The sequence below is a fragment of the Thrips palmi genome, unplaced genomic scaffold, assembly GCF_012932325.1.
Source record: "Thrips palmi isolate BJ-2018 unplaced genomic scaffold, TpBJ-2018v1 HiC_scaffold_2, whole genome shotgun sequence".
Lineage (NCBI taxonomy): Eukaryota > Metazoa > Arthropoda > Insecta > Thysanoptera > Thripidae > Thrips > Thrips palmi.
This window is the reverse complement of record NW_023144629.1, coordinates 1,800,726-1,819,671: the sequence shown is the minus strand read 5'-3', so window position 1 is coordinate 1,819,671 and position 18,946 is coordinate 1,800,726. Positions and strand designations below refer to the sequence as shown.

Here is an 18,946-nt window from a genome sequence, read left to right as displayed (position 1 = left end):
CTCTGTCTCAGTGGCTGTGAGGTCGTGAAGGGCAACAGGAACGACGTCACTCGAGCTTTAAAAATAAATTTATTATCACTAACCAATGATATGTGTTTTGTTACAGTTAATTGAGTTGCTGACATGACAGGTAACAGAGAGCGCCCCCGGTGCGCGTATGAAGTTGTTGCTTTGATGATGCCCCAGCCCCACCCCAACCCTGACCCAATCTGAGGAAACCCCCATAAGTGATATGATATGATATGCTACCCACAATCGGTTTTAAGTAAAAGGAAAAATCTATTTCCACATAAAGTCATGGCAAATACACCTCTGTCATTTCGACCGCACACACTTACAATGAAGACATGAAAACAAGGATAGAGTTTATAAAAAAAAATGCAAAATAGATCATCCTCATGAAATGGAATACTTATAAAACGTCATACATCTGAAATAAAACTAAAAATCACTCACAACTTTTCAAAATTATTTTAGAATAGGTATTAAAAAAATATGGAAAACTTTAACAAAACAATAATCTCCATTTTAAAATTCATATAAACTTGATGGCACCAAACAGTATAAAGTTCAATTGTAATCTCAGAACAACCTCTGAACATAGCCTTCAAGATAAGATAAGATTACAGCTTTTGGTATCATAACTCTCCAACAATTTGAAAACAGGTTGAATAATGTCTTATGTTTCCCACCCCAGACTGCGTTCCACTGCCATCTTCCACTTGTTGTACCTCTCATTTCGCTCTGTAAATCATTTTTAAAAATTTAGATGAAAACTTTTTAGTTTCATTTGTTAAAAAAAATATTGGCACAGGTATATAATGCTTGGCTCACCTTCCTCATTAATTTTTGGTTCAAAAACATCAGATGGCATCCGCTGTTCCTCATCCAAATCAAAGAGGTCTATTCCTTTGGCACAGCCAGCAGCTAATGCAGCTCCAAGTGCTGTTGTTTCTGCCATCTTTGGTCGTACTGAAGGGGAGGAAGAATGAACTTGAGTCAACAAAGGCAAAAGATATCGGTTAGTACTTTTGATTGGACTTCGAAGCATACTCACCGACAGGAATTCCAATCAAGTCTGCCTGAAGCTGCATCAGCAGGTGATTTGCTGTCATGCCACCGTCCACTTGCAAACGGGACAGGGGCACGCCGCAGTCCCCGTTCATGGCGTCCAGAATGTCCCTCGTCTGGAAACAGACTGCTTCCAACGTCGCGCGAATGATGTGAGATCGAGACGTAGTTTCAGAAATGCCGCACATTACTCTGCAAGTGTTGAAATACGGACAATATAGGACAAAAGAGCAACACATTTGAAGTTTCATGGCAGTACTAGAACCGACCGTACCCCCGGGCATCTGAGATCCAATATGGTGCATACAAGCCAGAGAAAGCAGGGACAAAATAAACATCACCAGTGTTTCCAACACTGTCTGCAAGTGCCTCACTCTGGCTGATGTCAGACAACATATCTACATTGTCACGCAGCCAGTTGAAGGCAGCACCTGCCACAGCAACTGACCCTTCCAGAGCATATACAGGTTTTTTGTGAGGTCCCATTTGGTAGGCAACAGTAGACACCAGACCGAATTTCGATTCAACTCTCTGAAAAAGCCATCAACAGCTACAATCACTGTTCATGTTCAATGAGCAAAATAAATTTACAAATAGTTGGGTTGAGACTTACTGTTTCTCCTGTGTTGTATAACAAGAAACAGCCTGTGCCGTAGGTGCTTTTGGCCTGTCCTGACTGGAAACACATTTGACCCACCAGAGCAGCATGTTGATCTCCCAGCACCTAAAGAAAGATAAAAGAGCACAATTTCTTTTTAAATATTAGAATGAAATTTTTAGTTTAAAAAAATAGGAGTTGACAAATTGCAGATACCTACACCAGAAATGGGCACTCCCAGTAATTTTCCCTCAGCTATCTCACCATACTTTTCAGCAGAGCTATGAATCTCTGGGAGAATTTTCATTGGGACTTCAAAAAACCTGTAATCCATAAAATTAAAACCCCAGTGAACAAAACAGATGAAGCAGCAGAAGTGTGTAACCATATGAAGGGATTTTAGTAAAACAATAGACATTTGTGGGATAGGGAATATACTTACTCACATAGAGATGGGTCCCATTTCAATGTATCAATATGCATGAGCATTGTGCGGGAGGCATTAGATACGTCTGTGATGTGAAGGCCATTCTTGACACCCCCGGACAGATTCTAAAACATTAATTTTTTTAAATTTACAGATGCACAAATTAAAAACAGAAGATCATTAGTGTATTTGTCATACCCAGATGAGCCAAGTATCAATGGTTCCAACTAGCAGACGTCCCTCATCCAAGGCAAGTTTCACCTCTGGTACATTTTGAATAAGCCATGTAATTTTAGTTGCACTGAAGTAGGGACTCAGTGGTAAACCATTTTTAGATGCCAACCCATTTTTGTCACCATTTGGCAACTTGGAAATCAACTCATCAACAGCATGGCTAGTGCGCATATCTTGCCACACTGGAAAAAAATATCAACAAATTAATAATAATAATAATAAAAGAAACTGTGACAATTTTTTTCTGGAGACCCTATACGAACCAATAGCATTATGGAATGGTTTGCCAGTTGTTCTGTCCCAAGCCACAACGGTTTCACGTTGGTTTGTAATGCCAACAGCTGCAATATCAGATGGGTAACAGCCCACCTCACTTAGATTATCCACAGCTTTAGAAATGCATTCACGCACCACATCCAGAATCATAACAGGATCCTGTTCAACCCATCCTTCTCGAGGATATATCAAACTTATTGGAACTTGATGTTTTGAAACTATTTGCTTAGTCTCTGCTGAAAATACCTGGAATGCGAGAGAATATTTCAAGCTTTGTTCCCTTCGAAGGGATTAATCCCAAAGACAAGAAATGGTGAAAAAAACTTAGTATGCTAACTAATTTACAAAGAACGTACCAAGAAGCGGGCACTGCTAGTACCCTCATCAATGGCACCAACGAGAGGTCCATGTTTTCCCCGTACTACTGGCATTTCTGGAAAGACAAAGCAAAAGAGTTGTTACACAAATCACTCAGAGCACAATCAAAAGCACCCCTTGCTTTCAACGAAATAAATGCAAGCTGCTACAGCAGATGGGTGGTGTTGTGTCATTCTGACACACTGCATGAGATAAGAAGTGTTATGGTATAGAGACACATGCTTGAAGGGGGATGCACCTTTAGAGGAGCCTAACACCCGTCGGCCGCACTACCATCGCCAGTCTGGCAAGTCTCGGCAGCCGCAATCACGAAAAGCCTCGAGCGTTAGAGACCAGGCCGCAGGCAGAAACGAAACGTAGGTACCAAAGGTCACCCTGGACAGATGATCGGTATGCGTTAATGGGACAGGTAAACACAAACAAAGCTCCTAACCTGGCCTATCGCAAGGCTCCAAATAACCGCAGCTCAAACCCTAGACGCTCTTTGGCAATGAAAATAGATTGAATAAGGCTTACCAACGAGGTCGATCAGCACCAGTTAGCTTGCCAAGAGAAACTACTGCCTCGGTTTTTGTTCATTTGCTAGAAATGCAGCAATCGACGATAGCAGAAGACAGGCTTCAGCTTCAGCTTCAGCCGGAGCGAATGACGGAAGCACTGACAACTTATCAACAGGAAAAAATACATGGTTGGTTTGTATTTTGAGCCACTTGAACACGACGGCAAGAAAAGAAACATACTGTAAGCTACCAAATCATTTAATACCTCTTGGTTTCCCTCTTTGACAGTGCTTCTTACTTTTCGGCTTACGCAAATGTTTGAATCGGTAAGTTTCCTATGGTGTGGATAGTATACAAAATTCAGCATTCCCCCATGCTGTCTGCAATGGGACTAACGTGGTTAGGTTAAAATTTACTTTTCTTTCCTTTTTTTAAGTTTTTTGAAACCTGAAGATCAACTATGCTATCTACCAAGAGACTGACAAGATTTTTTTACTATCAATCAATTTACTTTGGTCCTCATTCATTTTCAAAAATTTTGAGTGATGGAGAGAAGTGCTTCAGTAGTCAAGCTCTAGGGATGAGGAATAAGAAATTTTTTGAACACGTTTTTGGAAAACCAGAGCAGTCAGCTGATAACAATGAAATCAAAAAGAGTCTGCCTCGAAACAAGACATCTCAATCATTAACTCCAAGGGTAATCAGCAATATATTAACAGATTTCATTCGGAAACCACAGGTTCGAAATTTGGCTGCAGAAAGAGGATTGACTGGTAAAGATTTAAGCAAATAAAATTAACAGTTCATATATGTTGAAATTTTTATGCATGCAATTATATATTACTCAAAATCATGTGTTGATTTCAGCGAAGCAACTAAGGAACGCATTTGTGTCTTTTAGAGGATTTTGTTTGACTCAAACTGAAAACAAACTGCCAGTTGAACTCGAATTTGTTTTGAATGACATAATGATGGGTGCAGCTCCACCTGATGAATTATTCCGCCAATTCATGGATTATGCAATGAAAATATACCCACACCTTCATTGTAGAGAAGAATTGTCTAGAATATGTGATCTACGAGATCCTGCATCATGGTATGAGAACATTTAATAAAAAATGAAATAATGAATTCTGATATTATGGGGTAAAGTCAAGCATTCTGAAATAATTGTTCATTTTATCAGGTATCCTCAAGCACGAGCTCTTGGAAGAAAGATTATTTACCATGCTGGTCCTACCAACAGTGGTAAAACTTACAGCGCTCTAGAAAAGTTTATGCAAGCTGAAAAAAGTGTGTATTGCGGGCCATTAAAGATGCTTGCTTGTGAAGTCTTCCAAAAAACAAATTCAAAGGTATTTCCTAAACACTTGTCATCAGCTCAAAATTTTACTCTTCATCCTTGTCCGCACTAATGCCCTTTCTTTTGCTAACAGGGCATTGACTGCGATTTGGCCACCGGCGATTCGCGGGTCTCTGCTAGGCCAGATGGGGAAAAGAGTAACCGTCTCTCATGTACTGTGGAGATGGCACCACTGGGAGAAAACTGTAAGACAGAAATGTTTTTATTTCGATTACAATTACATTGCAAATTTTAACTTTGTAATATAACTTGGCTGGAACTTTAAATTGCCAATTTTTAGATGATGTTGCTGTAATTGATGAAATCCAGCTGTTACAAGACTCACAAAGAGGATGGGCTTGGTCCAGAGCTTTGTTGGGAATTTCTGCCAAAGAGGTGCATCTTTGTGGCGAGGCTGCTGCCATCCCACTTGTGAAAAATCTTTTAGCAACAGCTGGCGAAACAGTGGAGGTAATGTCAAAGACTTTCATCAGGACTCATTTAGAAAAAAATCTGTTTGTTTTCTCACACTTTTTATACCCTTTACCAGGTCCACGACTATAGTAGGCTCACTCCTCTTGAAGTAGAAGATTCAGCCTTAGTCTCTCTAAGAAATGTGCAGCCTGGAGACTGTTTAGTTTGTTTTAACAAAAGAGATCTGTATAAGGTATTGTAAAGCATACTCTTAATATTTTAAAGATAAACCTTTCATTTATTAGTTGAACTAATTTTAAGTCCTCTGTTTTATTTTCCTCCTAGATTACAAAAAGTTTGGAAGAAATGGGTCATAGGGTTGCAGTTATTTATGGTTCTCTTCCACCAGGTGCCAAGCTGGATCAGTGCAACAAATTTAACAATGTTGATGATCCATGTAATATAATGGTTGCCACTGATGCTATAGGAATGGGCCTCAATCTGTAAGTTATTCTCTGTCACTAATTTGGATAATGTAAATGTTTCCTGCATTAAGAGGTCACCTGGTCTGTTTTTGCTCTCAGCAACATACGAAGAATCATTTTTGTTACTCTCAAGAAGCTGGACATAACTTCTGATGGGAAAAGAACATTAGAGTCCATATCGGTCTCCCAAGCACTTCAAATTGCTGGTCGTGCTGGTAGATTTGGTACAGAGTATGAGAAAGTAGGTTCCCACTATCAGCTCAAATTTTCTGCTTCCGTTTATGTTTTTTTCTTCGGTACTTGTTCATTGACCTTTTTTCTTTTTTTTCATGCAGGGCTTTGTAACAACACTGTCTCAAAGAGATTTAAAACCTCTTAAAGCAATGCTGGCATCATTACCTATGCCTGCAGAAAAAGCAGGCCTGTATCCAACTGCAGAGCAGATTGAGATGTTTTCATTTCATTTGCCAGAGTCATCACTTCAATCTATTCTTGTAAATATTTATTTTCGTTTTTCGTTGTGAGAAGTTCTTTAAGTAAATGGAAATATATTAAATGAAGTATTTTTACTAATTCACCATTTTGCTTTCAAGGAAATATTCACAGATCTCTGTCAAATGGATGACTCATTGTATTTTATGTGCAACATTGAGACATTTATGTATCTGGCAGAAAAAATGGACTCTATTCACCTGCCTCTCAGAGCAAGATATATATTTTGTTGTTCACCAGTTAACATCAAAGATAATGTAGTCGTATCCATGTTGCTCAGAGTAAGTACTCATCTTTTTATGTCCATCCGGGCATCTCGAACATAGGTTTTAAAGGGTGTTTTTTCTTAATTTTTCAGATGGCAAGACATTTTGGTAGAAACAAAGTAATGAATGCACGGTGGCTTGCATCACAAATACAGTGGCCACCTCCAGTGCCAGCTAATATTGCAGATATGTCAAAACTGGAGTCATTACACGATGTATTTGATTTGTACCTGTGGCTAGGGTATGTATTGTAATAGTCTCAAATTGCAAGTTAACATTGCCATTTTGTCAACAACCTTGTTTCTTTTTTCTTATTTTCCAGGTTACGCTATTCAGATATGTTCCAAGAAGACGAGGAAGTAAGAACAATGAAAACTACACTAGATAATCTAATTGTGGAAGGATTGGCTCGTCTTTCCCAACTTATAAAGAAAGACCAAGATGGAGGAACCCTTTTGAGGGACAGTGAGGATACCTCAGAGAGTGCCTCAGAGGACAAAGGTATGGCATGTTACTATTAACCCAGCAATTCTGTGGTGAGATGATGAGAAATTAATGAAAGTTCTTTATAGGTTCTCTAGAAAATGACTTGGTTAAGTCAGGAAAAATAACACCTGAAGTATTAGATAGGCTCAAATATGAATGGAAACAGGTAAGCGCTTTTTTGAATGCATTCTGTTCTTTTGATTCTCAGAACCAACTCTATCATTTATGTTGCATTTCAGGAAATGATCAGGAAGAAAGATAAGTAAAGGTAGAATCTGAATAAAATCTACAGGAAGGATTTTGAAGTTGAGTTTTCTGTCCTGCTTAACCCATCATTGCACACTTATCTACCTTTGAAAGAGGAAGAAAAAATCGTGTAGGTTGGAAGGGAGGGAAAAAGTAGATACACAATGAATGAATTGAAAGTTGTTTTCATAATTAAAAACTTAATGTAAAAAGAAATACATCTGACAACTGTTAGGACAAACACCTTTAACTATTTTGCAACCTATTCTAGTCTCTCTTAAGGCAAGTAATATTTAATATGAAAAAAAAAGCTGCATTCTAATACATTTTCTCTTAAATAGCTTACAATAAATAGGAGATTTGGTTTAGAAATTTAAGAAGAAAGAGCTTCGAAAGGAAACTTGAAGGCTTGTCAGTAATAAATCAAGAGCAAGAAGAATGGTCAACTTATGCTAATTGAAATAGGGACTAACTAATTGTACATAACTGTAGAAGAATCTAGTGCAAAAATAGCAAACCACAATAGCAACAAGGAAAACATTCACATGATTCATTAGTACAGTCTTCAGAAACTTAATTTCTATCCGACCATTTTAAATGGAAAACAAGTACAAAATAAAAACCCTTAATCTGACATAAACTGAAAGTGCATTAAAAAATAAACTTTAAAAAACGAATATCTCCAAAGGTTTTGGAAGCATAACAGAAACATTATGACTGAGTTGAATTAACAGCGTAAGAGTACTGGGCAACGAACACCTTGACTAACTACAGTCTTGGTGGAAAAGTCAGAGACAATATTAAAGTAAGGATTACTCCAATTGCACCTCAATCAGAAAACTAAGGCAACACTTTTGCAGCCTTTACAAGATCTTACATGATACGGCACCTCTCTTCACCACTCGGGTCACCCTAAAAACATAAAAGACCACATTGTAAAATTTTGGAAGGATGCGGGTGGAGGGTATCAATTTGTAGCAGTGTCGAGTCATACCTGTTGTAGTAAGAACTCCTCCTGACTGCGGCTGTGACTCGCTCCAGTAAGGTAACCAGATTGCCTCACACGAGATTTGGAGGACACCCTGAGCTTATTGGTCATTGTTGCAACCTCCTGCGAAAAGCAATAAATTGGCTCCAGTTACGATAAGAAAAAAGAAAAGCAGCAGAATTTCAAAAGGGGCAAGGACATACTTTTCCTGAGTTGTTTAGAAGCTGAGTTGTCATTTCATTTCCAGTTGCCCACTTCTGGTTTTTCATGACGAGATTGAATGGTGGCTCATGAGTCTCTCCCTGGTCTGATGACCACACAGTCAATCCTGTGCCAGCTTCCAGCTTCACAGTGCGGTGGAATTTGAAAACAGTCTCCTGCCCATTGGCTTGTCGCAGCAACTGCCAGCTTCCAAGGCTCACCTCCTACAAATAAACCATTAACAATATAAGAACATTGGCAAGATGTCCTTGAAAAATTCACATTCTTGATAAATGGGACGAATCTTACCTTGTTGCTCTTATTGTGAAGTTTAACGAAACGCCCCTGAGGATCAGCTTCAAGAACTTCAATCTCTCCTTTGCAAGACTTAGTTGTTTCAATGTCCACAGATTCACTTGAATCCTCCATCAAGGTGCGCTTTCTCTTACCACCGCCGATCCCCAGGCCCGTGCGGGGGGTACCAGCGGAGCTGGCTCTGGATTCCGCCGTAGCTGCCTGGCTGATATTCAGTCTTTCTTCTTCAGATTCAAGAAGTTTGCGATAAGCAGCAATTTCCATGTCCAGAGCAACTTTAATATCAAGTAGATCCTGATACTCTTGAAGATGCCTCGACATCTCCTCACGAAGAACGTTCAACTCTGTTTCCACAGAATTGAGCTCTTCTCTGTGCCTCTCGCGCTCTGCAGCCAGCCTCTTGCGCTCTCCTTCCAACAACTTTTCTAACTCAGCAATGCGAGACTGTAAAAATAGATTTGTGGTTCATATTAACAGATCTTTGCCAATTTGATTTAATGAAAACGAAGCAACTAGAAACTTACAGTAGAACCAGCCACCGACGATTCAAGCTCTGTAATTCTTGATGAAAGGGAATCAGCGAAAGAGCGAGACTGTCTCAATTCATCCATGAGTGAAGAGGCAACACCAGAACTCTTTTGAGACTGGGCTTGCAAATTTTTCAGCTGAAAGAAAGAAAATGCTGGTACAGGGTTGGCGTTTCATAATGACAACAACGAAAAAAGGCACCAGATGACAAAAAAATGTACCTTGGTGTCATACAAGTACTCAATTTCAATTCGGTTTGCCTGCATTTGCTCTTCATACTGGTCTCGTAACTCCTGCAAACTAAGCTGAAGTTTGGTTTCATATTCTTCAGACAGCCTTCCATCAATTTCACTGATTTCCACTTGTCTCTTCGTCCTGGTCTCCTTTAACTGCTTGTCATGAACCTAGAAAACCCAGTTTAGAGGTCAGTAAAAGAAGAAAACACTTTGAAATAACAAAAGAAAATTATTACTGAAACTTACAGCTTCCTTGAATTCGAAATCTTCTTTGAGGCTCTGCAATCTGTTCTCCATATCAACGCGAAGTAGAGTTTCCTCTGCCAAATTTTTCCGCATTTCGTCAAGTTGTTTAGCCAATTTGTCTGCTTCCTGGAAACATCACAGAACCAAAGTGTGGGTATTTATTAAAACCAAAACAAGCTTAAATTTTTTTTTTCAAGTAGACAGCATTCTGCCTAAATTTACCTTGACATCATCCAGGGCTTTCTTTTTCTCCACGAGAGCCTGGTTGTATTTGATGGTGATATCATTGAATCTGGACTCGTACAGGTTGGCATTGCGCTCCGCCGCGGCCAGGTCCTTCTTGGACTTCTCCAACCTGTGGAGCAGAAACAAGACCGTCATAAAGACGAGCCCCGCCGACGGACCGCCCCTTCGACCCCCACCCCTTCCCTTCCCCTTGCGCGCAATTCACCAAGCAAGCACACCTTATCAACGCCAGGCGCTGCCAGGCTTCGCCGCGTGAGTCAGCCAGCAGCCTCATTCCGCACAGCGTCCCGTCGCCCCGTCTCTCTCGCACCCTCGCGAGACGCCCCACGAGTGCGAGAGAGACAGAGCGACGACGGCGACGTGCGGAGTGCGTCGTCAGCGTGGCGCGGGTGGGCCGGGCCGGCTTGCCGCGGCTTGCCTTTGAGGCCGCGCTTTGCGGCAGCGCTTTGCCGTCATCGAGAGCACCGGGGCCGCGACCCCTCTCCTCGCCGTGCTCGCCACGATAGACGCGGCCACGCGGCCGATGAGACGGCACGGAGACGGACCCACCCCGACCAGAGGCCACACCCGTCATTAGGAGGAGATTGGACTTCCCTGGGGCGGTCCGTCCAGGACGGTCCGGGGCAGGGGCGAGCGAGGCAGAGCAAGGCCATGCCGTGCCGGCCGTGGGAGGTGGCGCTGACCTGTTGCCGTTGCTCCACGCTCCGCCCACAGCCTCCGGCGCGACGCGGCGAGGCGCACTCTGGCGGGGCGGTCCAGGGTCCGGCGACGGAAGGGAAGGGCCCAACAGGTGTCCCTACAGTGCGGCCCAACTCAACGCGGTCCTCGCGGACTCAGGTCGGCGACGTGCCCCCGGCCTCGGCCAAGCCATTCAGAGGAGCTGGTTCGTTTCGTCGCACCCATGGTGCATCCCGTTGGAGTGCGAGAGAGACAGGCCCCTCGGGACCGCCGCGGGCCGCCTGATTGCGACGCGTGCCCCAATTCAACGAGATTGATCCCGGGCCGGACCGCGGCATGCGCCTCCACGGGGCGGGGCGGGGCGGGGCGGGTCCAGCGGTATCAAACAGTCGCTCCGCCTCTCTCGCACTCATGGAGCGTCCCGTTGAGGAGCCGAAGAGACGGTGGCGCTGTCCCTCCCCCCGCCGGGCGAGAGGAAACTTGAATTTCCGGCGGCAGGGAAGATCGTTTCCGAAAATCATAAACATGCAGCAGGCTGCTAGGGAGAGAGGGGCAGGCCGGCCGGGCCGGCCAGGAACGGGGAAGATAAGGAAGCCGGCTGCCTCTAGGCTGGGCTGCACCAAGGGACCAGGGACTCGGTGGCCACAACACGCGGCCGAGCCCGCCATGGCCCGCCTCGCATTTCCCATTCCCCCGCTGGAAGCGACCGACCAGCCGGCAGGTGCGACGCGTCGAAGGACTTTGTCCAGGACCAAGCTGTTCAAACAGGCATCCATGTACAGCTCGCCTCGAGCCGGGGGCAGCCTTGGGCACCGCGGTGGAGCGGAGCCAACCGCGCCGCTTCTTTCGTAGTACTTCGAAATGAACCTGCTGTGGGGCCAGGCCAGCCGGGCCGCAGGCGTCTAGGTCTGGGACATCCGCCACCGCCACTGTCATCGACGGAAAAAGATCCCAAATCCTTGTCCCATTAAAAGCACGTCAAAACGGGGCCACGCCGGACAAGGGGGAGGGCCGGCGGGGGCCTCGGCGGCGGGGAGAGGCGGGGCGGCGAGCCCCGAGGGGGGCGCGGGGAATTCAAGGCGCGGCCGACGCACCAGGGCCCAGGCAGGGCCCACCTGAGGGGCGGGGCAGGGCGGGGCGAACCTTCGACCCCGTTCGTTGGGAGGGACTGTCCTTCGCTCCGTCGGGCCGTCTAGCCGCGTCGCCTAGCGACCGCACAGCTGCAGTGGCGTCCAAGGAAGCCAGCGCCACCGCGCCCCTGCACACTGCCAGGACCCTACACTGCCGGCCGGCCGGGCGGGCCAGTGACTCCATCTCGCTCCGACACTACCTCACGGCCACGGCCACGCCTCCCTCCCTCTCGCTTCCACGCCATTGGCCCGCATGCTCGTGGAGAAAGAGGGGGTGACGTCATGTCTATTTCCAGCCTCGTTTACGGACGGTCCCCGCGGCAGCGCGGCCCCCTCCCTCGGACCGAGCCACTCCATACCGTTCCAAGCACGGCTCCGGCCCGGCGTCCCGGCCCCCGGCGCGGCGGCATGGGCACCGCGGCACCGCAGCCGTGGTGGAAGCCCTTGGAGCTTGGAGGAGCCGAGGACGTCTGTCTGGCCGCCTGGCCGGGGAAATGCCCCCCTACACACCCACACACGCGTTCACACACGCGCAAGCTTATGGGCACGGGCCGCGAGCGGAGCAGATTGTGGACGCGAGCCGCGCGCTTTGCTTAGCTCCGCTCGGCCCTACACTGCACTTGCGCTTCGCACAGCAACGCTGCAGAAAACGAGTGCCAAACAAACATGCGACGCGATGCGCTTGAAAACGCGACCGCCGGCGCGGTTGCGCAACCGCTCCAGTCACAACAATTTCCTGTTCATTCGGGCAGCCAGGGCAGCCGGCTCCTGGAACAGACATGAGCCGCGGCGGCAAAACCAGGATACACATCGCGCAGCTGCAGTCTGCAGGGCGAGGGCGGCTCCGGTCGGCTCGTGGAGTTGACACCCACAGACCCTCAAGGCCAGCGGCCCGGCGGCCGCGGGCAACCTTTCAGCCGTTCAGGCACCGCGACGCGTCGCTCGAAATCGAAAAGCAGCGCACATGACCTTGAACTAGGGCCCGCATTTGGCATAAATAGGCCCCAGCTGCGGTGCGAACGCGCTCGGAAGGGGCGGGGTGAGTCACGGTGGGCAAACACAAAGGGCCAAGCCCCGGCAGGTAAGCCATGACAGATAGGGGTGGGCGTTGTCGAGGTACCCCGCGCCAGCCCCGCGCCCGCAGGCACTCGCGCCACTTGCAACGTACCTGTTTTTGATGTCGGCGTTCTCCTCAAACAGTCGCTTGGTGTCAATTTCGAGCTTGGCCTTCTCCTTGGCAAGCGAGTCCAGAGCAACCCGGGTCTGGTTCAACTCATTCTCGTACATATCCTTGATGTTGGAGACCTCCCGGGTAGTCGTCTCCTCGGAGGTCTGAATCTGCCTGTACAGCTTCGTGTTTTCATGCTCGAGCTGGCGAACCTTGTCAATATACGTGGCCAGGCGGTTGTTCAAGTTCTGCAGGTCGCTCTTCTCCTGCAGGCGACTCGTCCTGGTGGGGCTGAGGGGGCTGCCCGGTCTAGAAGACAGCCCGGGGGTTGAGCTCGAGGAACTCATGGACGTTTCGACCACTTTCGAGGTCCTCTTGGAGGTTTTGGTCGCCATGGCTCACACCGAAACCACTCCGCGACACAGTGTGAAGTCTCCAGACACTCAGAACACCACTCAACACGTTAAAATCACGTTGTCTTCACACGCAAACAGTTCTCATCTATTTTCTCCGACGATGACTGATCCGCGCACGCTTTGCTTTACACCAATTCATTCAAGGCACGCCTCACTCGCCGGTGGCCGGGTCACAAGCAACTGCCGAAAAACGTGTTGCCGAAACGCTTCACGCCTTCCTGAAAGCGCAGGAAAGCACTTTCACTTTCTGACAGCGGCAACTGTACGTCGATTTTAAAGTTCGTCAGGGATGGTGATTAGATCAACTTATAGCCAATTTACCGTAGAAACAGACTTGATATAATTTTTCAAGCTACATGTTTTTAGATTTTGCATCACGTATCCTAACTTTCGAAGTCAACGGCGATTACGTTAGCATTCTGTGTTGGCACTGGATTGTTGACAGCACCAACATAACACACATGGTTGTCAAAACTGATGCCACTTTCAAGCCAAGAGTTTCGTTTTAAGATTGAACAATCATCTTAAAAATTCAATGCCATATGATTTAAAGAACTAATCCCATATACCGATCATGGGCCGTTTCGATTGAAAAGAAATACTATTTTCTTGGGCGTTGGCAGTGGTTTCCTTTGGCTTTAACTGTCAACTAACCTACGTCTGCTATTTCTGCTTTGTTTTCATTTCGTAATATGTAGCAGAATATGCTTTCCATGCAGAATATTTTGCCACATACTTAGTTTTGACTGATTGAAAACCATTCAATGACCTTCTAAAATGCTCAACAGACTATCGTCAGTCCTCCAAAGTGCGGCGGATGCAGTAAGTGTCAGATTTTGTGGTTGTTTTTCGTCGAAAGACGAGTTTTGGTTGTGTCGCATTTAAGGTTTTCCCCGTCTGATAATAATAATACTATCTTTATCAAGCTGTCACTTCCTGACACATTTTCTATTAAAATCTCTCCATATTCTGTGACATTTAAATTCACTACAATTTCTAGTGGTTATTCTCATTGGATCAAACTAAGTCATTCAAATTTGACTTTGGCTATGATTCACTCAACTTTTTCAGCTTGCTCCACCACCTCCTCCATTGGAGGACTTGAAGTATCACTGGAAAATGGTTATGCGGTTTTATGCTCAACGCACTATTCAAAGCAAATGCCCCATTGAAGAGACGAACATTCCATCTCATCTAGAACAGTTACTCAGGGTAAGACTAAACCCAGAATTGCCAATGCCCCAGCCCCATTATCCTGTTTTAACCTTTTGCTCCCTTTCAGATTTTGATTGCTGAAGATGCCTTGACGAAAAGCATCAACTCTGAGGGGCCATGCTCTGCTGCTGGGCCCTGCCTGGAGTTCTTATTGCAGCATCGCCTCCTTGAGCTTCTTGTGTCTCTTGCCCGAGCAGACTCCCCTCCTGGCATGAGGAGATATTTGCTGGGCTACTTGCGCAGACTTGTTGGAGCCATTTCCCCTCATCTTTTAACTCTAGCTAGCATCCATCTCCCACTTCTAGTAAGTAAAAGTTGTGATTTGAGAACCCTCGCATCTCTAATTTCTTGTATGGATTGCTTAATTTTGGTTTCCATTCTTTTCAGCGCATTGTCATTTTGTGCAGTCAATCAAAGGCATCTCCAACAGAAGCAGAAGAAATCGAATTTTTATTGGCTCTTTGTCAGATAATCCATAGACATCCATACCTCTCAATAATATTTAACAAAGAGGTATGTTTGTAAAAAAATCTTTTATATTTCTTTAGACTTAAAGGGATCACAATCAACTTAAAATTGCTCCAACTTTCAGACAAAACCTACTAAAAAGTCTGGATCAAGCAGCTCTGTAAGCAGCAACAACCTAACCCAAGTAGAGTCAAATTCAGTGACTGGAGTAACAACTCAGCAGGAGTCTGCTATTGACAGTGGCCAGGATTTAAGTGATAAGGATGATAAGGTTGATCATTCTTTGGCTGAACTAAATGGAAAGGTTGCCTCTGTCTCTATGACAAAAAGTGAAAATGTGGCTGATAAAAAACAGGTGGATAGTGGTGACTCACATTCAGAAATTAAAAAAGACAGCAGTGTTCCAGAGGAAGGAGGTAGCATATTAGATAGTAGTAAAAGTTTTAATAATAAAAAATTAAACGATTGTTTGAATTTAAATGATATTAGAAGTGTGGATCAAAAGTTGTCAGAAGAAAGTGGAGAGAGTGCCTCTACAAAACCTCTGAGGACAGATAAGGAGAGCTCTGAAAAAAGTGAAAAAGAAGCTGGCCAGGTAGATGATGTGTTCAGTCGAACCACATCAGGGTCTTGCACCCCCGAACCTTTCCTCCTTGAAGATTGCCCAGAACCAGAATTAGAGGGAAGGCTACCTCTACTTGATGCAGTGTTGGGTTACATAAACAGTGCAGTACGTATAAACATCCTCTCTTTCTCAATGTCTACCAATAAAAAAATATTTTTTATTGACTAATGGTTGTCCTACATTTTAAAAAGAAAATAATTTGTGTTTCAGGACAGTGTCACAAAGCTTCATGTTTGTGAAGCCTTGCTAATGCTTGTATCAGTGGCTGATGAAGTATTTGCCAGTAGCATTGTCCGTACTTCCAACCTTGGACTTGCTATGGCTGAGAAGTTGATTTCTTCTTTCCAAGAGATCCCAACTGATATCGACCCAGACAACCTGGAAGATATCCCACAAAACTGGGGGTACGCTGCCAAAGTCTCTTATAAATACATAAATAAATTAGTACATCTAAACAGTATCACAACTATTTTCTAATTTCAGACCAAAAAGCTCTCAACTTTGGCTAGAGCAGCATGTATTCCCTGGCAGCAGGTTGATAGCCTCTTTTGTGTCATGGCTGAATTTCTGTGACCAGGCAAGTTTCTCTTCTGTTCTTACCTTCAGGTCAAGCATTGACTTGAGTTCATTCATTCATTTGCTCCTTCTTTCATTCAATCTACTTCATCACCTAGCTGGCTGTGGAGAGTCCAATGGAGGTCTCTGAATCAGTGGTTGGAGCAGTCAGAGCTCTTTTCTTTGAAATAGAATTGGAGTCAGAACTGCGAACTGGAGATGCTGCAAGGCAGCAATTGATTTCCAATGTTATTTGTTTGAGTCTACGGCATATCACATCAAACGTTTTTCTGTCAGGTAAGTTCTATAACTAAATTGAGACTCTCAAAACAACACCAAAAAGAACATATAATAATTCAGGATGTTTTGTGTTGACAGAACTGAATATCTGGTTGATGGGGGAAGTACCTGAGGATACTGCTCAAATAGATGAGAATTCTCTGAAACAACTTTTGTTGAACAATTGCCTTAACCCAAATAGCAGTCTTGGCCTCATTTCCATGCGACTTTTTGAGGTGACAATCCTTATTTATTTATTTTTGTTTGTTTAGTCTTATAAAAATTTAATCTGTATTAACACTTTTCTAAAAATAATTTCAGCTTTTACTTGAAAACTGTGATGAACATGTCTTAGATTGCTTGGCCTTGACATACCTCAAAGGTCGAAAATATTATGATGCTTCATCACTGCAAGATAAATCGTACATGGAATCCTGGAGTGATGAAGAAGATGCCCGAGAGCGGGATGTTGTCAAAAATAATCAGAGTATGTTCAGCAATGATTTAAACTCTTGCCCTTCAAATATGTATTAGTGTTGTAATGAAATTGCAAATTTATCAACCCTCAGGTCAGGAATCTGGTGGTGTGTCCAGCCGAACTTTTGCTCCTAATAATATCCATAAAATTATTGACAGGTAAGTTTTGACTGGAGGATGGACCTTAAGACTTTTTATCTTTATAAAATAATTCATCAATCCTTTGTATCTCTTTTTTTTTTTTTTTGCTCTCTTAGCTTTTTACAGCTTTTGCCAAGCAGCTTAAGGTCTGCTACAGACTACCAAGAAAGTGGCTATCATCAGTACATTGCAGAGGCCCAGAGGCAGTACGCGTCCAATGTTCAAACCTGTGCGCCCTTTGGATGGGGAACAGAGGGAGCTATCCAAGATGAGGAAAATATTCCCCTTAACAAAAGTTTCAATGAAGGCCCATTTTTCAATATGATTTTTACTAGATTAAGGGGGTTGGCTAATCAGGTATTCAAGCAGTTAAATCTAGCTCCATGGCTTTCCTGTTGCTGCTAATTCAAAAAACTAATCAGATGCTTATTTTTCTCCCTAGCCATATGAAATGAACTTGCAGTTAACAGCACTTGTGTCTCGGTTGGCTATGCTTCCACATCCAAACTTGCATGAATATTTACTAAATCCTCTGCTTCCAATGGTCCCTGGTACAACGACTCTGTATTCTACTCTTCAAATGGTTGCACGAGATATGCAAACAGCTATAGCCTCTGTCCCAAACAGTAAAAAAATGCTTGTGAGAACTCGTCAGGAGCTTTTGGGAGATGTATCGTACCACCGAGAGTTTCCAAGGTGAGGATTAAAAAAGAAATTTCACTGAATCTGTAACTGGAGAATATTTCATGTAATTAACCATGCTGTTTTCTTTTTCTTTTCTTTTTTAGTGAGACTTGTTGTTTATTTGAAAGTGTGGTAGTCCTCGAAGAATTTTGTAAAGAATTAGCTGCTATCGCCTATGTGAAATACCATCACTCTTCTTGAGTGCACGATCCGCCCGCTGCGCCGTCTCCCAACTGCCCTGCTTGTGTGGAGATAATGAGGATGCAGCAGCGGGTGGAGGCCAACAAGGAGGAGGGGGAAGAGGAGGAGGAGGAGGAGGAAGACGAAGAGGAACTGGAGACGGACCACTTGGAAGAATGGCGGCCCGACATTCCGCAAACACGGAACCGTGCTGAGCCTTTGCCCATTCCCACTTTGCCTGTCAGTGCCGTGGGACCCCATGGCACCGGCATTCGGGGGCAGATGTACAGGGCCTGCTGCAGTGCACACCACGACGCCTGTGTTTGCTCCTGACATTTTAAAGTTACTGTTAACTCGTTTTTAGTTTTCTGTTTTCTTGTTGCTACGTGAATAGCTTTGTTGGTTCAGACATCCTGTAGACTGGCTAATTTTAATTTTGTTTTTTTGTTTTTTAATTTAATGGTCCATTGTTTGAGATGTTTTATGGATTGTTTTTCAAATGCAATTTTGACTGTACAATGAGTGTGATACTTAAGTATACTTAAAGTGTTTGCTTATCGGGTTGGTTGAAACTAGTGTCAAAACCATGATTATTATATAGAAAATGCACATCCATTCTCAGTTATGAATGTAACTTTATGAATCATACTTAGTTAGGACTTGTTTGTTTGTCATTGACCTTCTTACATTATACTTCCGATAAACCTTTGCTGATTAATGGCATTCCCTGTGATTGTATTGTTTTTTGTAGTGAATAATTGCAGCTACAGTCTTTTCAGTATTGTGATTTGAATAACTAGTCATTTTTATGGGTGTGCTGTTGAGTGAGACCATTGCTTCTAATAAAATAGTGAAGGACTATTGTTACAAGTTATAGTTTGTGAATTATTCTAATGAGCTTATCGAGTTTTCTGCCCATTCCCATTAGCATTGACATGTATCATCAGTCTACTGT

At 44.2% G+C, this 18,946-nt stretch overlaps 4 protein-coding genes across 6 annotated transcripts; 2 read left to right on the top strand and 2 right to left on the bottom strand.

Moving 5' to 3' along the window:
- Positions 1-255: 255 nt before the first annotated feature.
- On the bottom strand, positions 256-3,648 carry LOC117647421 (glycerol kinase-like). Of its 2 annotated transcripts, XM_034389157.1 has the most exons (12): positions 3,501-3,635; positions 3,223-3,359; positions 2,963-3,039; positions 2,594-2,852; positions 2,295-2,512; positions 2,112-2,221; positions 1,890-1,992; positions 1,685-1,795; positions 1,346-1,602; positions 1,058-1,263; positions 835-972; positions 256-744 (listed from the first exon to the last, which is right to left on the bottom strand). In XM_034389157.1, the coding sequence occupies exons 3-12, from the start codon at positions 3,035-3,037 to the stop codon at positions 680-682; spliced, it is 1,542 nt and encodes a 513-aa protein (XP_034245048.1). In that variant the 5' UTR covers positions 3,038-3,039; positions 3,223-3,359; positions 3,501-3,635; the 3' UTR covers positions 256-679. The 2 variants fall into 2 exon arrangements, with proteins under 2 accessions (XP_034245048.1, XP_034245049.1); XM_034389158.1 differs by lacking the exon at positions 3,223-3,359 and having other exon boundaries at positions 3,501-3,648.
- Positions 3,569-7,274, top strand: LOC117647419 (ATP-dependent RNA helicase SUPV3L1, mitochondrial). Of its 2 annotated transcripts, XM_034389154.1 has the most exons (16): positions 3,569-3,672; positions 3,773-3,810; positions 3,921-4,257; positions 4,352-4,580; positions 4,671-4,839; positions 4,921-5,032; positions 5,128-5,297; positions 5,377-5,493; positions 5,586-5,743; positions 5,825-5,966; positions 6,061-6,219; positions 6,319-6,498; positions 6,576-6,724; positions 6,806-6,984; positions 7,056-7,135; positions 7,209-7,274. In XM_034389154.1, the coding sequence occupies exons 3-16, from the start codon at positions 3,945-3,947 to the stop codon at positions 7,233-7,235; spliced, it is 2,184 nt and encodes a 727-aa protein (XP_034245045.1). In that variant the 5' UTR covers positions 3,569-3,672; positions 3,773-3,810; positions 3,921-3,944; the 3' UTR covers positions 7,236-7,274. The 2 variants fall into 2 exon arrangements, with proteins under 2 accessions (XP_034245045.1, XP_034245044.1); XM_034389153.1 differs by lacking the exons at positions 3,569-3,672; positions 3,773-3,810 and having other exon boundaries at positions 3,831-4,257.
- Positions 7,275-7,384: 110 nt separating this feature from the next.
- Positions 7,385-13,537, bottom strand: LOC117647420 (lamin Dm0-like). The gene is made up of 9 exons (XM_034389155.1): positions 12,952-13,537; positions 9,952-10,084; positions 9,730-9,855; positions 9,469-9,651; positions 9,244-9,384; positions 8,714-9,163; positions 8,407-8,628; positions 8,210-8,326; positions 7,385-8,127 (listed from the first exon to the last, which is right to left on the bottom strand). Exons 1-9 carry the CDS (start codon positions 13,344-13,346, stop codon positions 8,089-8,091), a joined length of 1,806 nt encoding a protein of 601 aa, XP_034245046.1. The 5' UTR covers positions 13,347-13,537; the 3' UTR covers positions 7,385-8,088.
- A 157-nt stretch (positions 13,538-13,694) lies between these two features.
- Positions 13,695-18,865, top strand: LOC117647418 (protein FAM160B1-like). The gene is made up of 14 exons (XM_034389151.1): positions 13,695-14,189; positions 14,439-14,579; positions 14,650-14,886; positions 14,970-15,095; positions 15,175-15,780; positions 15,886-16,079; positions 16,159-16,252; positions 16,350-16,527; positions 16,609-16,745; positions 16,831-16,996; positions 17,079-17,145; positions 17,244-17,484; positions 17,570-17,823; positions 17,916-18,865. Exons 1-14 carry the CDS (start codon positions 14,145-14,147, stop codon positions 18,010-18,012), a joined length of 2,583 nt encoding a protein of 860 aa, XP_034245042.1. The 5' UTR covers positions 13,695-14,144; the 3' UTR covers positions 18,013-18,865.
- The last annotated feature ends 81 nt before the right edge of the window (positions 18,866-18,946 follow it).